Source organism: Thermobia domestica, chromosome 1 (assembly GCF_964235325.1).
Source record: "Thermobia domestica chromosome 1, izTheDome1.hap1.1, whole genome shotgun sequence".
In the NCBI taxonomy this organism is placed as follows: Eukaryota; Metazoa; Arthropoda; class Insecta; order Zygentoma; family Lepismatidae; genus Thermobia; species Thermobia domestica.
In genome coordinates this window covers 231903152-231928559 of record NC_137454.1, presented here as the reverse complement: position 1 = coordinate 231928559, position 25408 = coordinate 231903152, and the positions used below count along the sequence as shown (strand labels likewise).

Below are 25408 nucleotides of genomic sequence, written 5' to 3'. Positions count from 1 at the left end.
CGGTTTACCCAACATTGTTAGGGTCGTCAAGTCTAGGAGGCTTAGGTGGGCAGGTCATGTAGCTAGAATGGAAGAAAGTAGAAACGCTTTCAAAGTCTTGACTGGTAGACCCATAGGAAAATGACCATTAGGAAGATCTAGGCGCAGATGGGAGGACAATGTTAAGATGGATCTCGCAGAGATAGGAATACAAAGTAGAAACTGGATGCAATTAGCTAAGGATAGAAGTCAGTGGAGAGCTTTTGTGAATGCGGCACTGAACCTCCGGGTTCCATAGGCCATAGAGTTAGTTAGTTAGTTAGTTTAATAATAATAATAATAATAATAATAATAATAATAATAATAATAATAATAATAATAATAATAATAATAATAATAATAATAATATCGTCCTTGAACCAATTATGGCAATAGACAACGTCAAAATATTACAATACGTTAAATATCACGTTTAATTTGCATAAAGTATACATCTAATGAATAAAACGGCTTTTCTAATAGTCAATTGTATAATTTAGGTTTAAACATATTCATGGGACTTGAAGATAATTCACTTGGTAACCCATTATACAATTTTATGCCTAGTACATCATAGTTATTCTTCGACTTATTCCGCCTTATGCAGAGTCGTTTTGAGGTATGATTAACGTAATACTAAAAGCCTGACTACTACAGGAACCTTATGTTAGTCGAACTCTTTAGTATGGCACTAATCACGCATCAAAATTACTCTGCATACGGCCCATTGAGTCTCTTATATGGTACATCTATGTGTTTATTGTACCTTGTATTGTACGAATGCAAGTTGTATCTGTACTGTAATTCAGGTAGTCTGTTTTTCACAAACAAAATAGCTGTATATATATATATATATATATATATATATATATATATATATATATATATATATATATATATATATATATATATATATATATATATATATATATATATATATATATATATATATATATATATATATATATATATATATCACAGTTTATATTCTCAAATTTCTAAATAAAGGTTTCTAATGCATTGTTTGATTTGAATTTGTCATAATTCTAATTATTTTTTTCTGGATTAATAGGATAGCATTGATACGGGAAGCGTTTCTCCAAAAGAGTATACCATATGAAAGAATACTTTGAATGACTCTTGGAGACCTTTCTTTAAAGAGATGCAAATCATGACAGTGCCCTCATTGTATATCTATAGCTGTCTCATGTATATTAAAGAAAACTTGGAAAATATCAGTACCCGAAATAAAATTCATTGCTATAACATAAGATACCGAGACGACCTAGATACACCATATTTCAGGTTAAGTAAACACAAAAGAGTTATAAATTCACTGCGATGAAGATGTACAATCTTCTACCTACAGAAATTCGTGGTATGTGTAATAGAAACTTTGAGAAACACGGTAAATCTTGGCTCATTGAAACAGCTGTGTATAGCGTTTTAGAATTTGAGAAAGAATTACAAAATAAAAAGTGACTATTGTGCTGCCAACATGTCTTGAGCCGTGGCAAAAATGCGAACTAAAGCTCACACATTCACACACCCATGCGTTGAGCCAATAGGCGTTCAGCTGTTGCTAAGCGAGAGAAAGGGAGTGGAATTCCTTCAGCCGATAGCAGCGCTTGCAACGGAAGACTAGAGATCAAGTCAATGTGGTATATCTATAGTTATGTACCTATATATATTTTGTATACTCTCTTGACGTGGTTTATTGCAACAAATGTTGGTCCATGTTCCGTTAAGGGGGTCCAAAACTACACTGGACCCCATTAAGCTAACCTAACCTAACCTGACCTAAGCTAACCTAACCTGATCTAATCTAACCTGACCTAACCTAACCTAATATAACGTTATATTATGTAATCAAACGAAAATCAAAAGAAAGAAGTGGTGTCAAAGGCACTGGACCCCCTTAACGGAACATTGACCCAAATGTTTTTTAACGACAATAAAAATATTCAATTTTATTCTATTTGAAAGAATGCAAAATATGCAGTTCTTACATGCTCAATACGTAGCAATTGTATTAAATTTTACGTTTTGCGTTGCGTAGCGTTACGTTTTGCAATCTTTCCAAATCATTATATGGAATGAAGCGTTATTTTTTCGCAAAATACGATATTTTTTGCATATTACCTATGACTTTGGCAACGCTGCTTGTACTCGACTTCCGAGTAAAAATGGCGGCCGTTGTATCTGAAGGCCGTGTTTGTGAAACGCCAGGCTGCAATTCTGTTGCTAAGTTGCAGTGTCCTACGTGTATTAAACTAGGAATTCCAGGATCATATTTCTGTTCACAGGTACATATTATTGTCGAGATTTGAAAACATTTATATATATATACATATGGTTACGGCATTTTTTCTTCGGTAAAACACGAGAAAGTGGGTCTTGTTTGTCTTGGCGTTAGAATTATGCGGTGTAATGTAAATAATAAAAAACAGGGGATACTAGTAAATCGACTCTTACTGCATGACTTCGAGAAGTTGTAACACTATGCTAATGTAGGAAACTGGACTAAGATATAAGAAAATGTGTTGGGTTTGGCTTTTTCTGTTCCCTAGTACGGAACGTTTCCGGTACAAGTATCGAATATTCTGAATGTGAAAGTTAAAATTTAGTCATCCAATAGTATGATTCATATAATTAATCTACATATATAGGGGTGAATTTTACAACGTTCGCCCCAGCTGGTATCCTTACTCAGACACAAGAAATCGCACTCGATTAATTTTAAGACAACGGGTCGGGAAGGTTCTAGATTACTGGTCCCCCATGTAGGTTAGTAGCTCGGTTGGTTTCTTTCTGTACTAAAGTTTATACATTTAATTTACACAGTAGTGTCGAGCGAGCGTTAGCGAGTGAAGGCGGGTTAGAGCCCCGCAGGGCACGTCGTTTTCTGTCTTTATTACTGCTCAATGGGAAGGGGGACCAGTAATCTAGAACCTTGCCCAATGGGTCGATACTTCCCTAAGCTAGCCTGACCCTACTCTAGTGACCCAGTGTAGCGTAGTCGCGGCTTAAGTTTAGAGTTGCTCCTCCAGTTTGCATTCTACAAAAATGCAGTTAAAACATTAAAAATTGTTAGGTTAGGTAGTTTAAGTTAGGTTTGGTTAGTTTAGGTTCGTTTAGATTACCTGGCAAGACTTTAGTTAGACTAGAACAGTGACCGGAACAGGTTCTCATATAAGCTTCGAGTATCACTTAAATTCAGTAATTCATGGTTCTCATGAAAATTTAATAGATTTTCTTCATTATTCTTACATAATTCTGTAGAACTCAATGCAGAAATATCGTATTCAACACACCGATTCCCCATTCTATACAACTACCATGCTGTTCAGTTATCGAAACCTTTCGCGTCTTGCAAATAGTACCCACTTCTACATATCTTTTCACGTAGTAAACATAACTTTACTACCAAACTTTGACACTTAAACATTACATAAGAACGCAGCCGAATCATTTCATACCCCATTTTTTCCTGTAAATTTTCCTAATTTTTATAAAAAACGGAAAGGCAACTCTAAACATAACCCGCAGTCGCTAACGCTCTTGTCTTTGGTGCGGGCGGTCCCGGGTTCGATTCCCGTTGGACGAAAAGGTGTAAAAGCTCTGTCAGGTCAGCCATCCTGAGTGACGTTTTCCTCATGTCTACCAGGCGAATGTCGGGGTGGTACTTCATATAATGGTCCCAGGTCCTTTCCTTCCTTCCCCATTTCCATTCTTCGCCAATTGCTTGGGTAGGGTTATCGCCGAGAGACGTTATTTCCCATCCGTGACGGGTTAACATGACCGTAGATGCTGAAAGTCCAGAAATCTAAATCATAATATACGCTACCCTACTTCACCGTACCCTTCAAAAGCGATCCTACTGTCGATAGATACATGGAATGTGTATTTTAGAGTTTATCTATTTTGTTGCGCTTTTCTACGAGACATTGGTCAGAAAGGTATGTTATTTCGTTTCGTTTGTCTTGCTTTAATTGATAGTACCGACAGTATTAGATGTACTTTAAAATATACCCTGCAGCTTCGGATCGATAAGTAAGACTGCTTTAAAAGAGTAGAGTGGGGTAGAGCAGAATCATATTAACGTAGGGAAGTTTGTGGTCACATTATATTCGAGTGCAATTTATCATGTCTGGGTAGGGATACCAACTGAAATGGACATGTAAAGTTTACCCTAGCGTTATTTTCTTGCCGCATGCCCAAATAATTGGATACAGATCGATAATATGCATGAAAACTAATATGCCGTCAAAATGAAACACGAAAAAACACGCACTAATCCGTGCTAGATTGTTACTACAAGCTGGCACTTTGTTTATTTCATCCAGGGCAATCAAAGCTGGTGGCCTTGCGCTGAGATGCGTGCGTAGGAACCAGGCTCGAAACGACGGTGTGTATGCGTGAAAACGATTACTTGTGCGATGAGGTGATTTTCAGGTGGAAGTTTCCCGATTTGTATATAATTCTGTATAAGGGTTTCATTTTTGCAACTGTTTGTTTTTTGTTCTTCAGAAATGACTCCTAACCAGGGTGGAAAAAAATCATGATTTTTTTTAAAAAAATCATTTTTGTTGATTTTTTTTATTTAAATCGATTTTTTTGATTTAAATCAAATCTTTCTCCTCGTAAATTACAAGTCGCGAACTGAAGAAAAAGCATTAGGAATTAGTATTAAATGCTAATTATGCCATTTAAGTGAAAGTATTAGGATTAAATTTTGAATTAATCCCCAATTATTAACCTCTGTTAATTCCAATCGTTGTTTCTTAACCCTTTTAAATTATGGCTTTTTTTAAAAGAAAAATTATAGACTTTCAGTCAAGCAGCTACATCATCCCTATTTATCCTAGGATCATGGTTCATACCTCATTCTCTTCAGAATGGAACAGCTTTTGAAACGGCAACATTCATATTTCCCTATCATGCCCCTGAAGCGGGAAATTTTGAGAGAAAATGTTTTTTTTTCTGACTTTCTTTTTGTTTTCAAATTTTGATCCCCTCTGGACTCCCTTGTGTTAACGCACATACCTCAAAATAAACTGGGAAATACTAAGGGGTGTACTAAATGTGTGTGTAAAATTTTAAGCTATCTTGAATAGTAAGGGCGGGGAAAATATTTAACAATGAGCTAAGAACATCCCCACAATGCCCCAGATAACATGCATGTAATATAGGAATTTTCTCAGACGTCTCTATTTATCCTAGGGTCGTGATTTGTATATTATTCTCTTCAGAATAAAGAAGATTTTGAATCGTATCATTCAAATGTCTCCATCGTGTATCTGGGGCGGAAAAATCAAGAAAAAAGAGATTTTCTGTTAAAAAAATATCCTTTTTTACTTTTTACCCTTCTGGACCAACCCCCTGTTTTAAGGTAGAGATCTGAAAGACTGAAAAACACTAAGGGGTGCATTGAATAAATTTGCAAAATTTCAATCTTCTAGGTGCAAAAGTAAGCCCGCGAAAAATATCCCCCAAATCCCCAGATTCCCTTATAGAACAGGATCTCAGGCAACAGTTTCCTGAAACATCCCTATTTATCCTAGGATCATGGTTTGTACCTCATTCTCTTCAGAATAGAACAGCATTTCAAGCTGTACCATTCATATGTCTCCATCTGAATCGCGGATTTTTTTTTTTTTTAACATGTTTCCTCTGGACCTCCCTGTTTTCATGCAGAGATATGAAAACATTTGAAAAATACTAAGTGGTGCACTGAACGAGTGTGCAAAATTTCAGTCTTTTGAATGCAAAATGTAACCCTGCCGAATAATAATAATAATAGGCATAAAAAATATCTTTTTAAATTTATGATGTCATCACACACTATGTCTCGACGCAGAAAGGCGTGAAAGCATATGTAACATATTCTACATGCCTTCAGTCTTGAAAAAAAAAACGAAGTAAAAAGGTTCATTGGTACTTTTTTAATCGAGTAATGAAGATTCGATTTTTAATAGGGTAAAAATAGGTAATATAATTTAAAAGATTAAGCATTAAGGAAAAAGTATAGCAACATTTATCAAAATGTCACTTTTTTTCACAAAAGTTACTGATATTTGGTAGAGGCATATTTTTTAAAAAATGGAACTAGCTTGAGGCACGAAATAAATAAATTTCACCTAAAGTTTTAAATCTTGAAAAAAAAAATCGGAGAGGGGATAGAACCCCTCTATATACGCCCTATTATCTGGGAACAAACAAGTAGTCGCGCACGCGAAAGAATTTTCGTCTCAAATGTCGATGGTGATTTTCCCGTTGGAATAGTTAACGATTTAAAAACCCAAACCCATTGTTACGAAGAAAAAGCAGTATTGCTCCGTTTCCCGTTTAAAACGGGATTTTCCCTAATCATCCTGTGCATGACACTTGTTTTCATACTATGCTGTACATACTGTACATTTGAGTCTCATTGTATTATAATTATTAACTTCCGTAACCGAAATAATACAACAGAAACGGGATTTTACTTATTTTCACTTTAAATTATTTTATTTCGGAATTTGATTTAAATCAGCGATTTTTATTAAAAAAATCAAGTGATTTAAATCGTGATTTAAATCAGACTGATTTAAATCAATCCACCCTGCTCCTAACAATTATATTAAAAAGTTTGTAAAGATCAGTACAACATATTTTTATCAGGAATCCTTCGTGAGTGAGTCGGCGGATTTATCGTATTGTGGCCAATTAGTCCCGGTTTCGAGTCCAAATGGAGATGTAAGTCCAAATGTTTCTCTTGGATGTAAGCCGAGAAGCGGTTTGGATTCCGCTTTAAATTTATGTGACACCTTCCAGCATAACCCCGTTATTGCATATAATAACACCAAGGCGAAACAAACCTATTCCTGTTCATATGTAATATAAATACATAGAGCAAGTTATTTAAACCAGAAAAACCGGGTTTAAACCAAAAGACCGGGTTTTTTGGTTTTTTCAATAAAAGCCATGGTTTTTGCCAACCCTGGGTGAGGAATGCAATAAGTGATATCTTATATCTTAGAATCCATTAGGTTATACACATGAAATTCGGTATTCTCACATGACGTTTAAAATAAATAATCAGTTTTTTCCCCTTTTTTTGATATTTGTCCTAGAAGGAAAGAATAGAGGTAGGAGGAGAAACGGATGGGGTTTGCAATTAATACGATAAGATACCCATTTCTTGGAGCCGCTTAAAGTTAGTTAAGAGGTGGGAAATTTGTTATTTGGACTTTTTGTTTAAAATAGTTAAGCATGTGTTTCAACCGTATATGTTACCTAGAATGGAAGAACAAGGGATGGGGAAGGTTCACTAACGCTCATACGAGGCGTATGTGCATATTAATGCAAGACCGAGTTCAGAGCAATTCAAAAGATGCAAGAAGAAAGAACGCAGTACATATTGCCCGCAGTAACACTGGGTGTATTTGCTACTTGTTCCTACAAATCAGTTTAGGTTAAATAGAACAGAGATTAATGACGTATTTACGACCTTGTTTCTACAGCTCTTAGACTAATTTGAATATTTCTGCATAAGTAATATTTACACATTTCTGAGTGCTGGGTAAGTACATGATTTTTTGAAGACTTGCCTGAACCACTGGAGTTAGTAACATAGTTCTGCCGAGAACCTGAGATGGTAGGACGTGGGGCATTATGCCATGAAGAGACCCGACGCTCAATTTGAACAGCAAGTGAACATTATTTTCTGTATGAAGTTGGGTGAGACAGCAGCGGAGATAATGCAGCTTAACGTAATGACTATACCCATGTAACTTTATCTCGGACGTGATTGTGCAAGTTGCTTACACAGTATGTATCAGCTGATAATCTGATGAAAGATCAGGCTGGCGTTGAGTTCACAAAGGAAATGTGGTTCGTATCAGTGACATAGACAGGGTTGGCAAAAAGCATGGTTTTTATTGAAAAAAACAAAAAAAACTGGTTTTTTTTTTTGGTTTAAACCAGGTTTTTTTGGTTTAAATAATTTGCTCTATGTATTTATATTACATATGGACAGAAATAAGTTTGTTTCGCCTTGCTGTTATTATGCAACGACAGGATTATGCTGGAAAAGGTCTTATAAGCTTAAAGCGGGATTCAAACGGCTTCCCGGCTTACATGCGAGAGAAATTGTCATCCATTTGGACTCGAAACCGGGACTAATTGGCCACACATGCAATGAGTCTGCCGACTCACTCACGGAGGACTCCTGATAAAAATACGTTGCACTGATCTTTACATACTTGTTAATGTAATTGTCAAGAGTCATTTCAGGACAAAAAGATAAATAGTTGCACAAGTGAAACCATTATACAGAATTACATATAAATCGGGAAACTCCCGCGTTAGCCATTGGGAAAATCCTGTTATTGCTTTGCATGTAAAAGCTAAGGTCAACGTATCATAATCAGTATGCTAAAACTGAGGTATTAAATTCCAAATTTAGTATGTAGATACCATTCAATAAAATTAAAACGAAGTTCAATCCAAGCTAATGCTGGAAGCTACGTAGGCAGTCGATAAATTTTGCCAATGTCTAACAATACGTTTAGGCAACCTTTGCTTCTTTATAAAGCATTCAGGCAAGCAAAACCATACAATTTGGCTTCGTTTCGTATGTTTTGGCTTAATATCTTTATGTAATACCGAGGTTAAAAAGAAGACTTTCGCTTTAAAGTGACATCCAAGCCACTACTTGGTTTACACACGAAAGAAGGGTTATGGTTCGACCGAGAATTGAACATGAGACACCTTGATTAAAAGGTGAAAAGGAGATAAAACTAATGCAGATGGTTGGAAACGTCACCATGAAGTTCACACGATTTAAAGTATTTTTCGTTTTTTTTTTTTTTTTTTCCTTTCTTTTTGGTTTAAACCAGCCAACCCTGGACATGGGACAGAAAAATATTAATATAGTGCATATATTTGCTAATATCCTGATTGTCCAGGCTAGGCTGGTTCTTTCGCAAAAGCAGACGAAGTGATGTTAAGCGAGGTGTAGAATGATGCCATGTTCTTTACAGTAACTTTGTCAGGTGGATGAAGGTGTTCCCAGTACGACCCTCGGACAAAGAGACAAAGCACCGAATAGACATCAAGAAAATTTCCAACGGAAAAAAGTCAATGTTTTTTACTTTTTTACTTCTACAGTAGGGTTATTGTATAACACGAATTTGTTCCACAAGGAGCAGCAGTAAAACAGTTAACTCTGGTGTGCGTGTGGACGATGCATTTAGACGTCTTCAGTTGACTTTTGAATGAATGGACAATGAAACTAAAATGCAAAATCTCACACAACTATCAACGCATTCGTACTAAATACATCACTGTTCTACAAAAAGAAAGCGACATGAGAAATCGAAGCTATCTAACAGGCTCCGACGGTGGCTTATTACCGTTTCAAAAAAGCATTTTCCATTTCCAGCGTTTATTAAAGGAAAAAAAAAAAAAAAAAAAAAACACGTGGTAACACTATATTGATGTTGGAAGGAGTTACTTCGAAGGTAATAGAAACGATTAGTTGGTAATTTAAAATCATCTGCAAGAAACGCTTTTAAATTATATTTCTTTCTAATCGTATTTTTCTTGTTCTTGATTTTGAAAGTTATATTAATTCTATAATTTGAACTGTCTTGTGTGTAGTCTTAATCCGGAGTTTTCTGAAGTTAACATAAGTTATTCTATTTACTTGCAGTAAGAGGATAACAAAGCACCATTAGTACCTTTCCATTTAAGCATACAGGACATTAGTTTCCTTCCATGTGTATGTGTGTTTGTATATGTGGTACTTTATTTCTTGGAAACTACTGGCCGGATATAAATCAAATTTGGTGATCAAGTAGCCTATCGTCGAAAGAATAAAGGTCACTATATTTTGTGGCCGGGCTGGGCTCGGCTCGGCTCGGCTTGTATCGTTGTATGTGCCACTTTATTTCTTAGTTACTACTGGCCGGATGTGAACCAAATTTGCTGGGGAAGAGGCCCATCGTGTAAGAAATGAAGATGGGTATATTTGGTGACTTAGCTGCGTCAGGGAGAGGCTCTGTTTGGCTTGGCTTCGCTCGGCCACAGCTTGGCAGGCTAGGAGCTTCTGAGTTTGGTTCACCGACTGTTTCAACCACTTATTTGATTACTAAATCCAATAATTTAAGATCTGATTACAGAAATATTCGTGCAAATACTTACATAATGTTGATTATTTCTTGTTTTGGAGTTTTTGAAATAATGTGTGTATGCAACAATATATTGGCATGGCTAAACGTAACATTAAAACTTGAGTTAAATAACACATTAAAGAATCAAAAATGGAAATGTAGCCACATCAGGTTTGTCTAAACATTTATTGCTAACTAGCCTTCGGCTGGCTGGGGACTACACACCCAGATCCTTGATTTTGCTCTGTCTGCGGCCTCGCACCTCATATTTCAGCCTTTGCGTCTCTTCTTCGCACGGCAAAAATACGTTTAAGGCATTATATTTTGCGAAAAATTTAAATCCCTTTCCCCTTAGAATGTGCATTTCAATCAGAGAAATGATAAAAGTCCGTGTTGTCCCAACTGCTAATTGTGTTCAAAAATTCATTCCAAATCGTTTTCTTCACTTCTTTTCCCCTAATCATGAGACTGGCAACCTCGGAGTCATTTTTATGTATTGAAAAACAAAATAAATAGAAATTGCTCGTGTTTTTAAAAGAATTTCCGGGAAAGCTGTGGAATATGCCCACTTTTTTTTTCCGGGAAATTGTATACCAAGTTTCATAGCTCTAACACGTCTCTAAAGTTAAGGAATTTCGAGATATGGGCCATCTATTATAACAATTGCAACCTTTACTCTTTTATCTTCCTTTTTAAAGTGAAATGTCAAAAAGGCTGAAAAGCATCTTTAATTATTTTAAACGAAAAGTCTAAATACCGATTTTCATGTCTGTAACCTTAAGGACTTCAAGATATGTCAATCTTGTTATAATTATAACTCCCATCCTTCTTTCTTTCCACTTTTTCCTTCTTATATGAAAAATATCTAAAAACCTTGAAACAATCTTTAATAATTTTAAATGAAAGTCTAAATACCAAATTTCATGCCCCTAACTTGAAGGAGTTTTTGAGATATGGCCATCTTATTTTTAACAATTTTAACGTCCACCCACTTTTTCCCGCCCACGTCCGAAAACTTTGAAACACGTCTTTAATTATTTTAAGTGAAAAGACTAAATGCCAAATTTCATACCTGGAACCTTCAAGGATTTCGAGATATGGTCATCTTGTTATAACATTTGTAAACCCAGCCTTTTTCTTCGCACCTCTTTTTCCTCATTTCCAAGAAAAAAACACTGAAACACTTATCTCTAATTATTTTAAATGAAAAGTCCATATATCAAATTTCATGTGTCTACCCTTCAGAGATTCGGAGATATGGATATTTTACTATAGTAATTTCTATCCCTGTTCCTCCTTCCCTGTCGAATTTCCAAACATCCGTTCTTAGTGATACCTTACGTTAAAATCCTATGCAGTGTCAAATTTCAAGTTTCTATGTTAAGCAGTTTGACCTCGGCGTTGGTCAGTCAGTCGGAACTTCTTTTGTACCTATACAGGGTGTTAATGAACTATACCGACAAACTGTAAGAGGTGATTCCTCACATGGACTTATGGCGAAAAGTGCAAAGTTTCAGAGCTAGGGCTGTCCAAAATCTCGAAAAGGCCAAATTTCAAGAGGCCCTATTTCTAATTCGAGAGACTATGGATGGTGGTATTTCTCAGCATAAAGGAAGTCACGCATACGCAATCCAAAACTGCGTATTTCATTTATGTTCAATAAGTGTACAGATTATTCCTTGCAGGGTGAAATTCCCAGGCATTCCATCAACCGAATTTTGAGATATGCTCTGTCTTTATGATTGGTCCAAAGTAGGCAAACAATAAGCCTTGATAGCAGTGAACACGCATTCCTTTGGCGCGATGTCGGAAGTGTTAAGGATCATCAGCAGCACGGTTTCTCGTACTCGGGAAAACGCATGGTTCGATGTTTTCTTTCACGTTTATAAGTGAAGAAATCGTGAAATATACCGTGACGAAATACATATAATCACACGTTATTCCGAGCACAAAGAAACATGGAACTGCCGGTTCCTAACACTTCCGACTTCCCTCCGAAGCATTGGATGTCCATTGTTGTCAAGGTTTACCTCCTGCCTCCTTTGGATCTTTCTTGAAATCAGCGTATATCTGAAAACTCTATTGAAAACATATCTGAGAATTACAACCTGTAGAGAGTACCTTCTACACCTATTGACAATTGATGAAATTTGCACTTTTAGATCATGGATGCGTGGCTTCCTATACGATGATAAAACCCACCATCCACAGTCTCTCGAAGTCGAAATAGGGCCTCTTGTCGCGATTTTGCACAGCCCTAGCTCTGAAACTATGCACTTTTTGCCATAGGTCCATATGAACCTTTTCTCTTATTTTGATGTGAGGAATCAGCTCTTAAAGTTTGTCGGTATAGTTCATTAACACCCTGTATATAGAGATAAGTGCATTACATAAATTAACTTTACAAATAGAAAGGAACATACTTGAATCTTTTTACATGCACACAAGAAAAGTCGAGGACTGAACATTGGTAAAGAAATTAGCTCCCTCGTGGTTATGTAGATAGCGTACGCGCGAGACCCGGGTTCTCTTCCCAGCGGAAGATTATGTTGTTTGGATCCCATGTTAAGCTATAGATGTCCGCCTTGTATAACCTATTGGTGAACTAAAATTAAATAATAAACTGATAAGAGAAATTTAGATAAGGAGTGAAACATTACTGCAGAAGCTTTTTAAATAAATATTTATACTTTACAGTTTTCAATTTCAATAATTGCTATATGCAAATTCTACACCTGTGCCAGTTTTTTTTTAAAATTTGAAGATAGATAGAAACCCTTAACCCTAGTAAACACTGAAAGAACACTACAGAAGAGGAAGTTGAAGTTATTTAGTAAGAATACGTACAAAATCAGGAATGAAGAAAAGATTAGTAAGAAATATATATTAATTACTGAGTTGAGTTTTGTATTTTGAACAGACTCAATATCGAAACGTTTGGGACGATGAGTTGTGGATGCTCAACACATAGTAATAAAATCATTTACTAAAGTCATAGTATTTTTCAAGTTCTTGTTAGTAATTTAACAGGATTAGATGTGACAAAGAATATTGAAATAAGTAGAAGAAAGAAAAAAGAAATAAGTAAGTGCCTGTATGAAACAAGTCACGATTTTATTTCGAGATCCAGGCTGCTGCCTTTTTCAAGTCGAAGTGGCTGCTAAATTAGGTAACCCATTGCTAGTATCTCTTTAACATATTTTGATATCGTTGATGATACATTGGCAGATTTCCCTAAAGGACGAAGAAATTGAAATTCCACCGAAGTGCATGGGAATCTACCCGTTTATTTTCCTTTAATTCCATTTTTCTACTACTACTATTAAGAATAAGAAAAAATATTTGATTTGAAGCTTTTCATTCCAAATGTGCCCGGAAACACCCGTCGGTAAATATATTATAATTTTTATTGAACAGATGTTGAAATAAGTGTATTTGTTTTAATTAAGTAAAAAAAAAAAAAAAGTTGTGATCGCATTAATTTCCTTATTAATAAAATGAAACTACATCTGTAGTAGTATTTCTAAGCATGAATATTTGAACCCATGTGCTTGCAATGGTGAAGCTCAATCTCAGTGTTGTGTACTAAAGCACAATACATAAGCTACCAAACGCAAAAGCGCTTCGTCTACTGCGAGTTATAGAGAAACAAAAATACTACATCGCATTGTTTTTGCTTCACGATAACACGCAGTAGAGGAAGCGTTTTTATGTTGGTGGCTTTTGTATTGTGGTTCAATACACAACATTCAGCTTTACCATCGCAAAAACGTTGGTTCAAATCCCAATACTGAGAAACACTACCATACACCCGCCCTGTGGATTTTTATTTGGATAGCTGATCATCATCGAGATTTCTAGTTTGTAACTATTTGAATCTGGTCCTGAAGTGACTAGTCAGATAAAAATACACAGGGCGTAGTGTTAAATAGTTTTCTGTAATTGATTTGGAATGCAAAGTTTGACATATTCCTTATTAATAGTTCTGTTTCTTTCTTGTTTATGATAGGACTGTTTCAAGGGTAGTTGGAAGTCCCATAAAGTGCTTCATAAGTTGGCAAGTACGTATGACGTGATATGTAACTCTGTGTTACTCTATAATTCTAATTAATTTACCACATTTATAATGAGAATTATGTTTCTGCACACTATAAAACTTACTGGTGCTATAATTTTCTAGGCTTAAGTTTTTAAAAATAAGTGAAAAGCACGTCTTGAACATAATACGTTGATGTGATGATATATTTACATCATTAATTCAAATTTTAAGTTTCGTCTATTCGTTCCGCATCTCAATAGTTCATTACGGGAATGATTTTTCCAGTTTTCCTAATTACAGATGTGAGAACGGTTTTGTCTAGTGTAACATATGTGCTAGAAATAAATGATTGATGAATTTCATTATCACCCATTGTGCATCAGGGGCTTTTCAGGTGTTGCTTTTAACTCAAGATCAAGACCTCAAACTTGAGAAAATCGTTCAGTATTTTACGCGAATAGAACAAGGCTTATGGTCTGTACTAAGAGAGAGTAGAATGATTAAAATTGATTCTGTTTTCATTGCAACGTAATGTATTTCAGGTTCATATTCTTTCAATATATATAAATAAGTTCCATATTAGCCAAATGAAAAGTATGTTCATGTTAAGTGCATGTGGTTTCAGCTTGACTCTTGATGAAAGCAATAGTACTTTTTTTTTTTTTTTTCGTGTGTGAGTATTCAGCATTATAATTATACTTACGGCAGCTTACAGAAACTCCTACCTTGCGACAAGAAACAACTGTAGTTGTAGGTAAGTGTGTTGGCTATCCGTACTTCGTTACGAGCTACTAGGGCATAGAATTCAGTTTCATACCGAGAAATGACTAAATAAGAAGAATGCATATTAGTACCTGCAGTCTATAGGATAAGTGAGTGAATTTTTTATCTGTACTGTACCTTTATGGGGCATGACAGTTTGATCTCAGACCTAAGACAATATCATTCATAGAATTGAAAATTGTACTATGCACAATCGTACAAATAAAACACTATTCTATCATTCGTCGTCTTATACTGTTGTACCTTTTCATTTACTTTCTACTAACAATATTGATACCTGAATATTTGAAACAATACTTTCAATCATCATCTATTTCTTTTTCAGAAGGCGAAAGTGTTGATTCAAAGGACGATAAAGAGTCATATAATCCGTGGCCAAATCATCGATTTACAGGTATCTGACGCCATATTTTTGTGTCGATTCATTAAAAATAATACATCACGTTATTCACAAAAGAGAGATTAAAATAACAAAAGAAAGTTTCATAATATGGTTCTGTGACAGTTTTATTATTTGTTTGAGGTATAATTCCTGAGTATTTTCTTCAAATTTATTTTAAACTAACAATCTACAACAAATTAATTGATAATATATTGTATTGTTCTTGTTAAAGATTGTAGTAAAATAATTAAATTATCATAATCAGTATCTTTTTCTTCCAAGTAATGTAAATTGTGTTAGTGGTTGTATTGCTAAATGTAAGTATCTGTCATTTGACGGGTAATTTTGTGTGCTTACAATATCTGGTGCAGTTACTGCATTTGTTTTCTAGAGTCGATGTTGTTGTGTTTACATGATGTTCTTGGGTGAAGAGATGTTAGGAGGGGTAAATTTGAGTTCTTTTCTGCATTGCTTTACAGGGCTGCCAAGGTATAAGAGCAGTAAAACCTCACGAGATGCCATTGAAATACTGAGGAACCAGTTAGCTCGTTATAGATAGCCCTCATATAAAAAATATAAAACGATAATCATGCATGTTGCTTTGAATAGTTGCGAAACATGATCGCTTACTGTTAGGGAAAACATAGACAAATTATCACAATATTGCGAGCGGAGATTATATTTAATGAGAAAAAGCGGAAAGGCTATTACTCACCGCAAAAATATGTAGCAGAATATTCTTCTACATGCAACAGGTAGCGCTTTCGGAAGATGCTACTTCCTTCATCAGCCTGTGGTAGACCTCAAAAAGGTAAAAATCAACATACATTTTCCTTTCCTTTCCTTTGGTTCCACACTTTTCAGCAAAAATCAAGATGATTCTGCGAAGACACATCAAACTTTCAGAAGTTCCTCCAAAATACATAACCAATTTTAAAACATTTTTTACTGACCCTTTACAAAGCAATGGCGTTTATCGGGTGAAATGTCAGTGTGATAAACTGTATATAGGTCAAAATAAAAAGAGACATTTGTACTAGAATAACTGAGTACGTTCGTACGTCGAAATCTCGGAATCTGCAACAGTTATCCGGTCTAGCATCGCATCTTAGAGATTATAACCATCATATCGTGAAATCATGTTTAATTAAAAAAGCAAAAACAACAACGGAACGAAAAATTAAAGATTCATATTATATTCACAAAGAAAGGCCCTCACTTAACCTGGATAGAGGAGAAATAAATATTATTTGGGGTAATCTTTTCATTACATACTTTCACCATTTGGAAAGCAAGAACAGAAAACATTGAACAACAGTGTACAATGCCAATGAGTTTCTATTCCCGTGTGTTTTAATGTTTGACAGTTTTTTTTTTTACGTATCCTAACCTTTTAACCATCCTTCATGTTTTTTTTATCCTTTTTGAAGTCTACAACAGGCTGATGAAGGAAGTAGCGTTTTCCGAACGCGGTACCTGTTGCATGTAGAAGAATATTCTGCTACATATTTTTGCGGTGAGTAATAGCCTTTCCGCTTTTTCTCGTCGACAAAGTATTTGAGAACAAGGTCCTGAAACGAATATTCGGACCCAAGAGGAACGGGAATTGGGAATGGCAGAAACATCGTAATGAGGAACTACATAATTTATATCGTTTACCAAACATTGTTAGGGTCTTCAAATCTTATAAGGCTCAGGTAGACAGGTCATGTAGTCAAAATGGAAGAAAGTAGGAGCACTTGAAAAGTTTTAACTGGAAATCAGATCGGAAAACGACCATTAGCAAGATCTAGGCGCAGATGGATCTCGCAGAAATAGGAACATAAAGTAGAAACTGTATCCAGTTGACTAGGGATAAAAATCAATGGAGAGCTTTTATGAACGCGACGTTGAATCTCCGGGTCCCATTGGCCACACAGTTATTTAGTTAGATAGTTGTTGAATAGAATTGAATATTGAACAATAAGGTTTAAAAAAATTTGCCTATGCGTTTTATTTACATATGCATTTTTGAATTTGAAAAAAAAAACATTATTCCTCAGTCTAATAAAGGAGAAAGAAAAAAATAGAGTGCAGCTTTTAATGCTGATATTATCTCGAGTTCTTTGTACATATTTTTGTTATTAAAATAAACATTTTTGCTTTGATTCTTTTGTATCTGAATGATGGGTACCATGTAATGTAACAAATGTGCTGTTGATATTTTAAGAAAGACCGTTGAAAAAGATGTGAATTCCATTGAAAACGTAACCAAGACATGTATACCAAGATAATGTGAGTATTTGTAATCATGCTTGAGTTTAATTCTGCGAGTTATTACTATTGATCAGAGGTGACCACTTTGACCTAACCTCACGCTCACAAACTCATTTGGACCTCACGCTCACAAACTCATTTCGACCTCACGCTCACCTCACCGGTCTGACCTTACGCTTACTCAGCCTCACGCTCACTTCACCAGTCTCACCTCACGCTTACATCATTAGTCTGGCCTCACGCTCACATCACCAGTCTGACCTCACGCTCACAACATTATTCTAACCTCACGCTCACCTCACTAGTCTGACCTCACACTCACTCAACCTCACGCTCACTTCGTGAGGTTGAGGTCGAGTGAGCGTGAGCGCCGATTTCGCGAGTTTGGGTACAGCTCTTCCCGCTAGCCTATTGACTAGTACGCGCACCTTTGGTGCACAGGGTCGTGGGTAGGACTTGCGATATTTCGATGTATCGATCGATAGATTGAAATGTCGGGATTTTTCGATGTCAATTTTTCGATAGTTTTCAGTATTTGGATAGTTTTCGATGTTTTCTTGTTTTCAATATCAAGTATACCGATACCACTTTTTCAACAACGAAAACTATTTTATAACACGACCAACACTTTAAATACTTCAACGTTCTCTGTTCTACCTAATAAAACCACATATGACAAACACACGTCGATTTATCAGGATCACCCAAGTGGGATTTACAATATTGTAGTATTAGTTCGTACGCCTATACGACTTTTGCTTCACACGCGAACTACTAAATGCAAGTGAATTATTGAATTCCGTCTCCTGGGATCGATAGCTAAAATAATTATTTCGAAAACTTCGTTAATGGAGATGATTTACCCATGGGTAGAGGTAGAAATTAGCCATTTTCGGTTTAACATTGATTACTATAGAGCAAAAACAGTAACATATAGCGAGACATGGTTTCTTGCAATTGATCCGGCGTCTCAAGAAGACATTTAATCTCCATCTTTAACAATGTACTAAAATCGGAAGTGATATAAATAATTTACTACAACTTTCAATCTCAGTATTGATCTACATAGATCAAAAACTATATATATCGATTAGTTAAAGAATCGATTTAGTTTTCTAAGAAAAGTTCTCATATTCACTCTTAACCTTCTATTCAAACTGAAAATGGCAGAAATCAACCATGTCAGGTTCTAATATTGATCACTATAAAGTAAAAACTGTAATAGAGATAAGGAGTTTTTTTTTTCAATTAATTAAACATCCCAAGAATACCTTTAGTTACCATCCTTATCTTCCATCGAAATGGGAAATGCATTACAACTTGCGGATTCAATGCATATTGCAAAAAAGGTAAGAACTAGCGAGAAGTAAGTTTTGGAATCTGGTTAGGCATCTAAGTATAGCTGTCATCTCTCGTAACCCTTCATTCTAAATGAAATCTTTGAGTTTAACGTCTCACGGTTACGCCGTTAGGTCAAAGGAGAGGGTGATGATGAAATAATGTATGAGATAGTAGGAGGAAACGGGAGAACCTCGAGAAAACCCACGCACTCGATGCTTGCCCACCACGAAGTCCACTTGGCAGGGGCTGGGATCGAACCCGGTCCCTACGCATCAGAGGTGAACGCTACCCCCCGGCACCCCCCAAATTCAAAGTTCAATAATAATAATAATAGTAAAAATGAAGCTCTCCAAGAAATAATTGATTTTGCAAATCTATGGCTTGAATCATTGGTCGAAGTTAAGTGAAATTTTAACCTTATACTTGCATGGAGGCCGGTCCGTATGATGCGCTTCGCCCCCTTCTCTAAATTCTCTTTCGCATGTGACCCTCGACATCTGCCACCTTACCAATCTCTATCTAGATAAATTTCAACAGTCCAAACAGTTATTCTGGTCATTTTAGAGACACTCTTCGGTAGTTTCAATATTAAAACTTACGTACAGTCGAAAATTGGAAACTAATTTCTTGTATTATTGAACTAGCTCGTATTGTAAAACTCTAATTAATCATTCTCTGTAAATTTACTTGAAAAAAAATAATTTGTAACAATTCTTTCTTTTTTTTCTTTTTTTTTTTTTTTACAGGATACAAAGTGAAAATGCATTAAGATTTGTACAAAAAGGAAGATGTTTATAAAATAAGTTTTTTCTATGTGATTACTTTGCATTGTTAAAATTTTGTTCATCGACGGGGGGAGCGCCAAACGCTTTTGGGTCTAGGGGTGGCAAAACATTAAATCCGGCCCTGGTCGAACACTAAAAATCAATCATCGGTGTTTGTCCGACTAATATTACATAAAGGGTATAAGTTATCTCCGTTTTGGATAAAATAATGATAAAGTATAGCTTTAGGAACACACGTGAGCTAGGTGCATCCTCCTAAGTTGTTTCGCTCTCTGAACAACGGTTAAAGGATTATACGAAAATGAGTTAAGTGGTCGAGGACTGGCACATTTACCCTAGTAATACAAAACATTTATTTTGGCTGTTCTGCGTAGTTATATTTATACAAAAACAATTACTTGCTAACTATATAAATTTTATTTCCAAGTAAATAGTCGGTGTGTATGAAATTCCATATACTTATCAAGATGTAATAATGTCTCTCAAATACTTGCCCAGAAAATATGTAAATTCTATTTTCAATTTGGAGCAGGCAGGGGTGCCCACAGGCTGGTTTTAGGGCGGTGGTTGCACCCGTTAGACTTTTTTTTTTTTTGGTGGGGAGGGCGTATTTTCTTTCCAAATGACAGAATCGCACTTTTAATTATACTATAATTTTCCTTTTAAGAGCGGCAACTGTGAAGGCGAATGAGTGTATTCTCTGTGGCTTGAAAGGATAAAATTATGACGGAAGGTGGAAGAAAATACTGTATAGACTGATCCTGTTTAGAAAGAATGGATAAGGGATACTAAGTGATGTATCCTGCAATGTATTCGACATGCAAACCAGTGTGGATACTCATTGGGGAGGGGGAATCTCGATAAGAATTTAAGCACTCTGTTTTGGGGGCGAATAGTGTATTCGGTGGGAAGTTGCGCCCAAGTAGTTGGAGAGATGGGCTCCCGTCGGCCGAGGGCGGGGGAGGGCTGCAATTCTTATGTGGTTAACTGCTAGCCCAAGATTCAAGATTCTCCTCCCCTCTAGAAAATTCGTAAATAAAACACTGACTTAACCTACAAAATCCCTATTAAACAATCGCAAGGGAAATCACAAGAAAAACTATAATTAAAAGGACAAATGAAAATATTCAAACCAGTTTTGGCGGTAATATATCTTTAAAAATGTAGGTAAATACAAAACAATTTAATTTAATCGGCTATTTTATGATACTAAATGATGAATATTCTTGACCGGATTTCGAGGCCAAATACTCCAGTGTGCCTGACAAAACATCAAGACATTCCATGATTATTTTCTACTTGCTTCTAAGAAATACCTTATCACAAAGACACTAAAACTTCTATCCCAAGTTGGCCAATGGAAAAAAAGGTAGCGGACCAAAGATACTCTCTGCTTACCTATGGTCGTTTCACAGCCGGTGTTATCTTCAGATAGAGAAAAAGAAGCTTTTGTGTAGAGAACAAAAAATCTAGTGTTTTCGAATTACTATATACATCTCCCTGCTATTGGAAGAACCAGGTGTCTACTTTGATCCAACCTCACTCAACCTCACGCTCACCTCACCAGTCTGACCTCACACTCACTCAACCTCATGCCCACATAACCAGCCTAACCTAACGCTCACATCACCATCCTGACCTCACGCTCACAACCAGTCTGACCTCACTCTCACTTCGTGAGGTTGAGGTCGAGTGAGCGTGAGTTCCGAACTGGTGAGCGCCGACCTTATGAGTTTGGACGCCTTTGCTATTGATACTGTTTATCCAAATTCCGTGTATATATGAGTGCTTAAAAATATCTTTTACATGCATTTACAAGATTTAATATCAATGTATTTTACAGTCAGCTGTCTTATTTTAGGTAGGCTTCGTCCTTATCCTCAAGCACCTCGCAGGACTGTTCCCGAGAATATCCCTCGACCTGACTATGCAGATCATCCTCAGGGTTACCCGTTGTCGGAGCAAGCTGTTCGAGGAACAGCCCACATACGTGTACTTACAGATGAAGAAATCGAAGGGATGAGGGTTGCTTGCAGAGTAAGTATTTCTTATTCTCCTGTTATACAATGGTAATAAGTGAGAATATTCTGTATTTTTAAGACTGCCCGCGGGCGTGTTTTGAAGCGTTAGATTTATGAATCAGATAAGTTTAAGGAACATTTTGCTCAGGTAAAAGGTCTTACTCGTGTCAGTAAAACACTTAACGTAAGTTTCGTTTTAAGAAGCTTGGTACTTACCTTAATTTAATAAGTCTTACATTATTATTCATAGATGGCATTAAATCAAACATGAATCTCGTGAATGAAGGTTCACACTTGCCTAAAAATATCCGAGTCTAACACTTACTGCAACCCTTCAACGATAAATTCTCGTCATTTTCCATGCGTTCGTTAATGGAATTCTACATAACGTAAACTATTACATTTTTGAAGAATCACTCTCTTTCTGATGAATCAGTATCTGTAGGGCAATGTTTTATCAGTTAGGAAATTTAGAACCAGTGTTTAGTTTACCAGTGAAGACAGACATCAGGCTTTAAATAGCAGTTTTATATTTTGGATGAGCTGCGATAGCCCAAGATAAAGTATGCGTATAGGATTTTAATGGGTGGTCTTGTCAGTATTTGTGCATAGAATCACATTTGTGCAACTTAGCTTTATACGTAGGACGTTAAGTAAAGATGTGGCCTGACCCATTTCCAATTGAGATAGGTTATAGATATTAATAATGTGGAATAGTACTTTTCTGTATAGAAATATTGCAAAATACCAGCCTTCTAACCCAAACCTCATTTGTGCAGATCCTAATCCATGACAAGGTGTGACTATGGACAAAGTTGAGGCCAGAGCTGTTATTCGTTGCCTGCTTTTTAAGGGGAAGGCGCCCAAGGAGATTCACGGGGAGATGATCAGTGTGTATGGTGATGTTGCCCCATCCTACAGCATGGTGAAACAGTGGTACAATGAATTTAAATGTGGTCGAACATCAGTGCAAAATGACCAAAGTCCAGGAAGACCTTCATCAGCCATTGATGATGACACTGTGAAACAAGTGGAGGCATTAATCCTGGAAGACAGACGAATAACTATCCAGGAACTATCTCAACAGGTCAAAATAAGGTAGAGACAATCGAAACAATCATCCATTACTATCTGAACATGTTAAAATTGAGTGCCAGGTGGATTCCAAGACTGCTGCAACCTTTTCAGAAAGAACAACGCGTGCAAGTATCAAAGCAATGTTTGGAACTGTGCAATTGTGACCCAAATGACTTTTTTTCCCGTCTCATTACACAGGACGAATCATGGACCCATATGTTTGGTCCCGACACCAAAATGGAGTCCAAGCAGTGGTGTCACAAGGGGTCACCAGCCCCCAAAAGAGCTCGTGTGGTGCCATCAGCTAATAGGGTGATGTTGAGTGTTTTTTGGGATTGCAAGGGCATCGTCATGACCGATTACCTTCCCAAGGATGCCACAATTACAAGACAATACTACAGTGACCTGCTACAAAAGTTACTAGCGAAACTCAAAATATCCAGACGAGGAAAACTGTGAAAGGTGTGCTGCTGCTCCAGGACAATGCACCGTGCACAATGCTGAAATTGCCAGGAAACAAGCAGACACTTGTGGGTAAGAAATTCTGCCGATCCTTCGTACTCGCCTGATCTGGCATCGTCCGACTTCTTCCTCTTTCCCACGATGATGAGAATTCTTAGGGGAAAACGTTTCTTTTCAACTGAGGACCTCATTTCTGCAACATCAGCATGTTTCACAGAAAACATGCACAATTTTACAAGGATGGCATACATGCATTGAAACACCGGTGGGAAAACTGTAAATTTACGTAGAAGGAGTAAGCTTTTCGCAAAACATAAAGCAGCTCTCTCAACTGGAAGTGGGTCAGGCCACATCTTTATTAAACGCCCCACGTATATATATAAAAACTAGTTTCATACAAGGGGAATTCATGGATTTCGCGCCAGCTATTTTGAGCACATTCATTTTCATATTTTGTTAACGTTTTGCAGGCGATGGAAGTTAGTTGTCATCAGTGTCATATTGAAAGGACTTATTGTAGAATGATTTGAATTTTTTCTGTACAGAGGTACAATTCGCCGATGTTTCTTTTCTTCAAGTGTTTCCACAAGTAGTAGAAACACTTGCATAGGTTTAGAGCAATGTTTTAGCTGTATCACGAGAAGGAAGATCATTCATCAAAAAGGAAAGAGGATTCTTAAAAAATGTAGTGCTATAAGTAAAATCTTTTAGAAATCCATTAAAGATTCCATTCAAGATAACGAGAATTTATCGTTGAAACGTTGCAGTAAGTTTTAGTCTCTGATGATTTTGGGTAAGTTTGAACTTTCATTCATATTATTGATATGCACCCTTTTCTTTTATGAGGTCAATGTGAATCATTTTTGTCCAAATGAGATCCTTATTTCAGCCAGAGTATTAGTTTTCCATGTACGGATGCGAGTATATGGCCTTTTAAAATAAAAGGCTTTAGGTATCATATTGTCTTGGTGCTGGAAAGGGGCGTAAAACAAGCATAAGTGTAGTAAAACCAAATCGGCGTAAGCGACAAATTTCTGTTTTATGAGGAAAATTGAGTTTAAGTTCAGATTATTTTTCTAATTGATGTATAGTGAACAATCACTTGTATAACATCTTGTGCATTACAGCTGTAAAATTCTTATATAACTTGACGATCTTGTTCTTTGGAGAAAATGGGCAATTTTCCGCGTAAATCATTTTGCTATTTAACCCTTTTTTCTATTTTTCTGCGTTCTGTCTAATGTGCAGAGCTGAAGTTACAACTAGTGTTGTAAAATTTCCGGAAATTTTGACCCTGTTGGTAAAAAAACATTTTTTTCCAGTTTCTTTCCGGAAAAAATTTTAAAAAAATAAAAATCTGTATATATTAAGTTAGTTTTACTAGTAATGGAACCGTTTCTCTGGGTCATTCCATATGAAATCACCAAATTTGAGACCAAAATGTGGCTCATATGTTTTAAATTTTCTTCAAATTTTGTACGTGTGTTGTGGTATCCTAACATAGCACACCTGTCAAATTTTACAGCTCTACCTCAAAGGGGACTGCTATAGGAGTCTTTCGAAATTTGGGGGGTTTTGTGCAAAAAAGCACCTAAGTCCGACTTCGACTTAAAGTACTGAAACCGTTAGATCTCTGGAGATATTGAAGCTATTTGAAAATGGTTTTCACTAAAATATTCTTAAAATTTGTAGTATTTAAAACATTGTACAAATAAACTTCTCAAGGGATTAAACAAATGAATTATGCCATCAAAGATAGAAAAAGGAAGAAAAAATAATGTCAAAATTTGGCAATTATTTCTGAAACAGGCCCACTGAACACCAACCTCAAAATTTCAAAATAAGTAGCCCTGATGTTCCTCTTTAACATGAAAAAATTAGGAGGGTGTTTTTTGGTATGTTCAAGAAAAACAAATTATGACAATGTAAGTTGAGGGCGGACTTTTTGCACAAAACCTCTAAATTTCCAATGACTTTCCAATTTTCCATGTTAAAAATGTTTATAATTATCAAGACGGAGGTAACTGAATAAATGAATTGTGTCTGAAATCTGAAGCTTCAAGTACCATTGCTAAAAGGACTCAGAT

General features: G+C 36.1%; 1 protein-coding gene across 1 annotated transcript in view; it reads left to right on the top strand.

Moving 5' to 3' along the window:
- The first annotated feature begins 2168 nt into the window (after positions 1-2168).
- Positions 2169-25408, top strand: part of LOC145694611 (methionine aminopeptidase 1) — a 48392-nt gene continuing 25152 nt past the window's right edge. The window contains exons 1-4 of the mRNA XM_081771007.1: positions 2169-2324; positions 14185-14236; positions 15323-15391; positions 21623-21798. Coding sequence (XP_081627133.1) covers positions 2205-2324; positions 14185-14236; positions 15323-15391; positions 21623-21798 — 417 coding nt within the window. The 5' untranslated portion in view covers positions 2169-2204. The remainder of the gene's footprint in view (positions 2325-14184; positions 14237-15322; positions 15392-21622; positions 21799-25408) is intronic.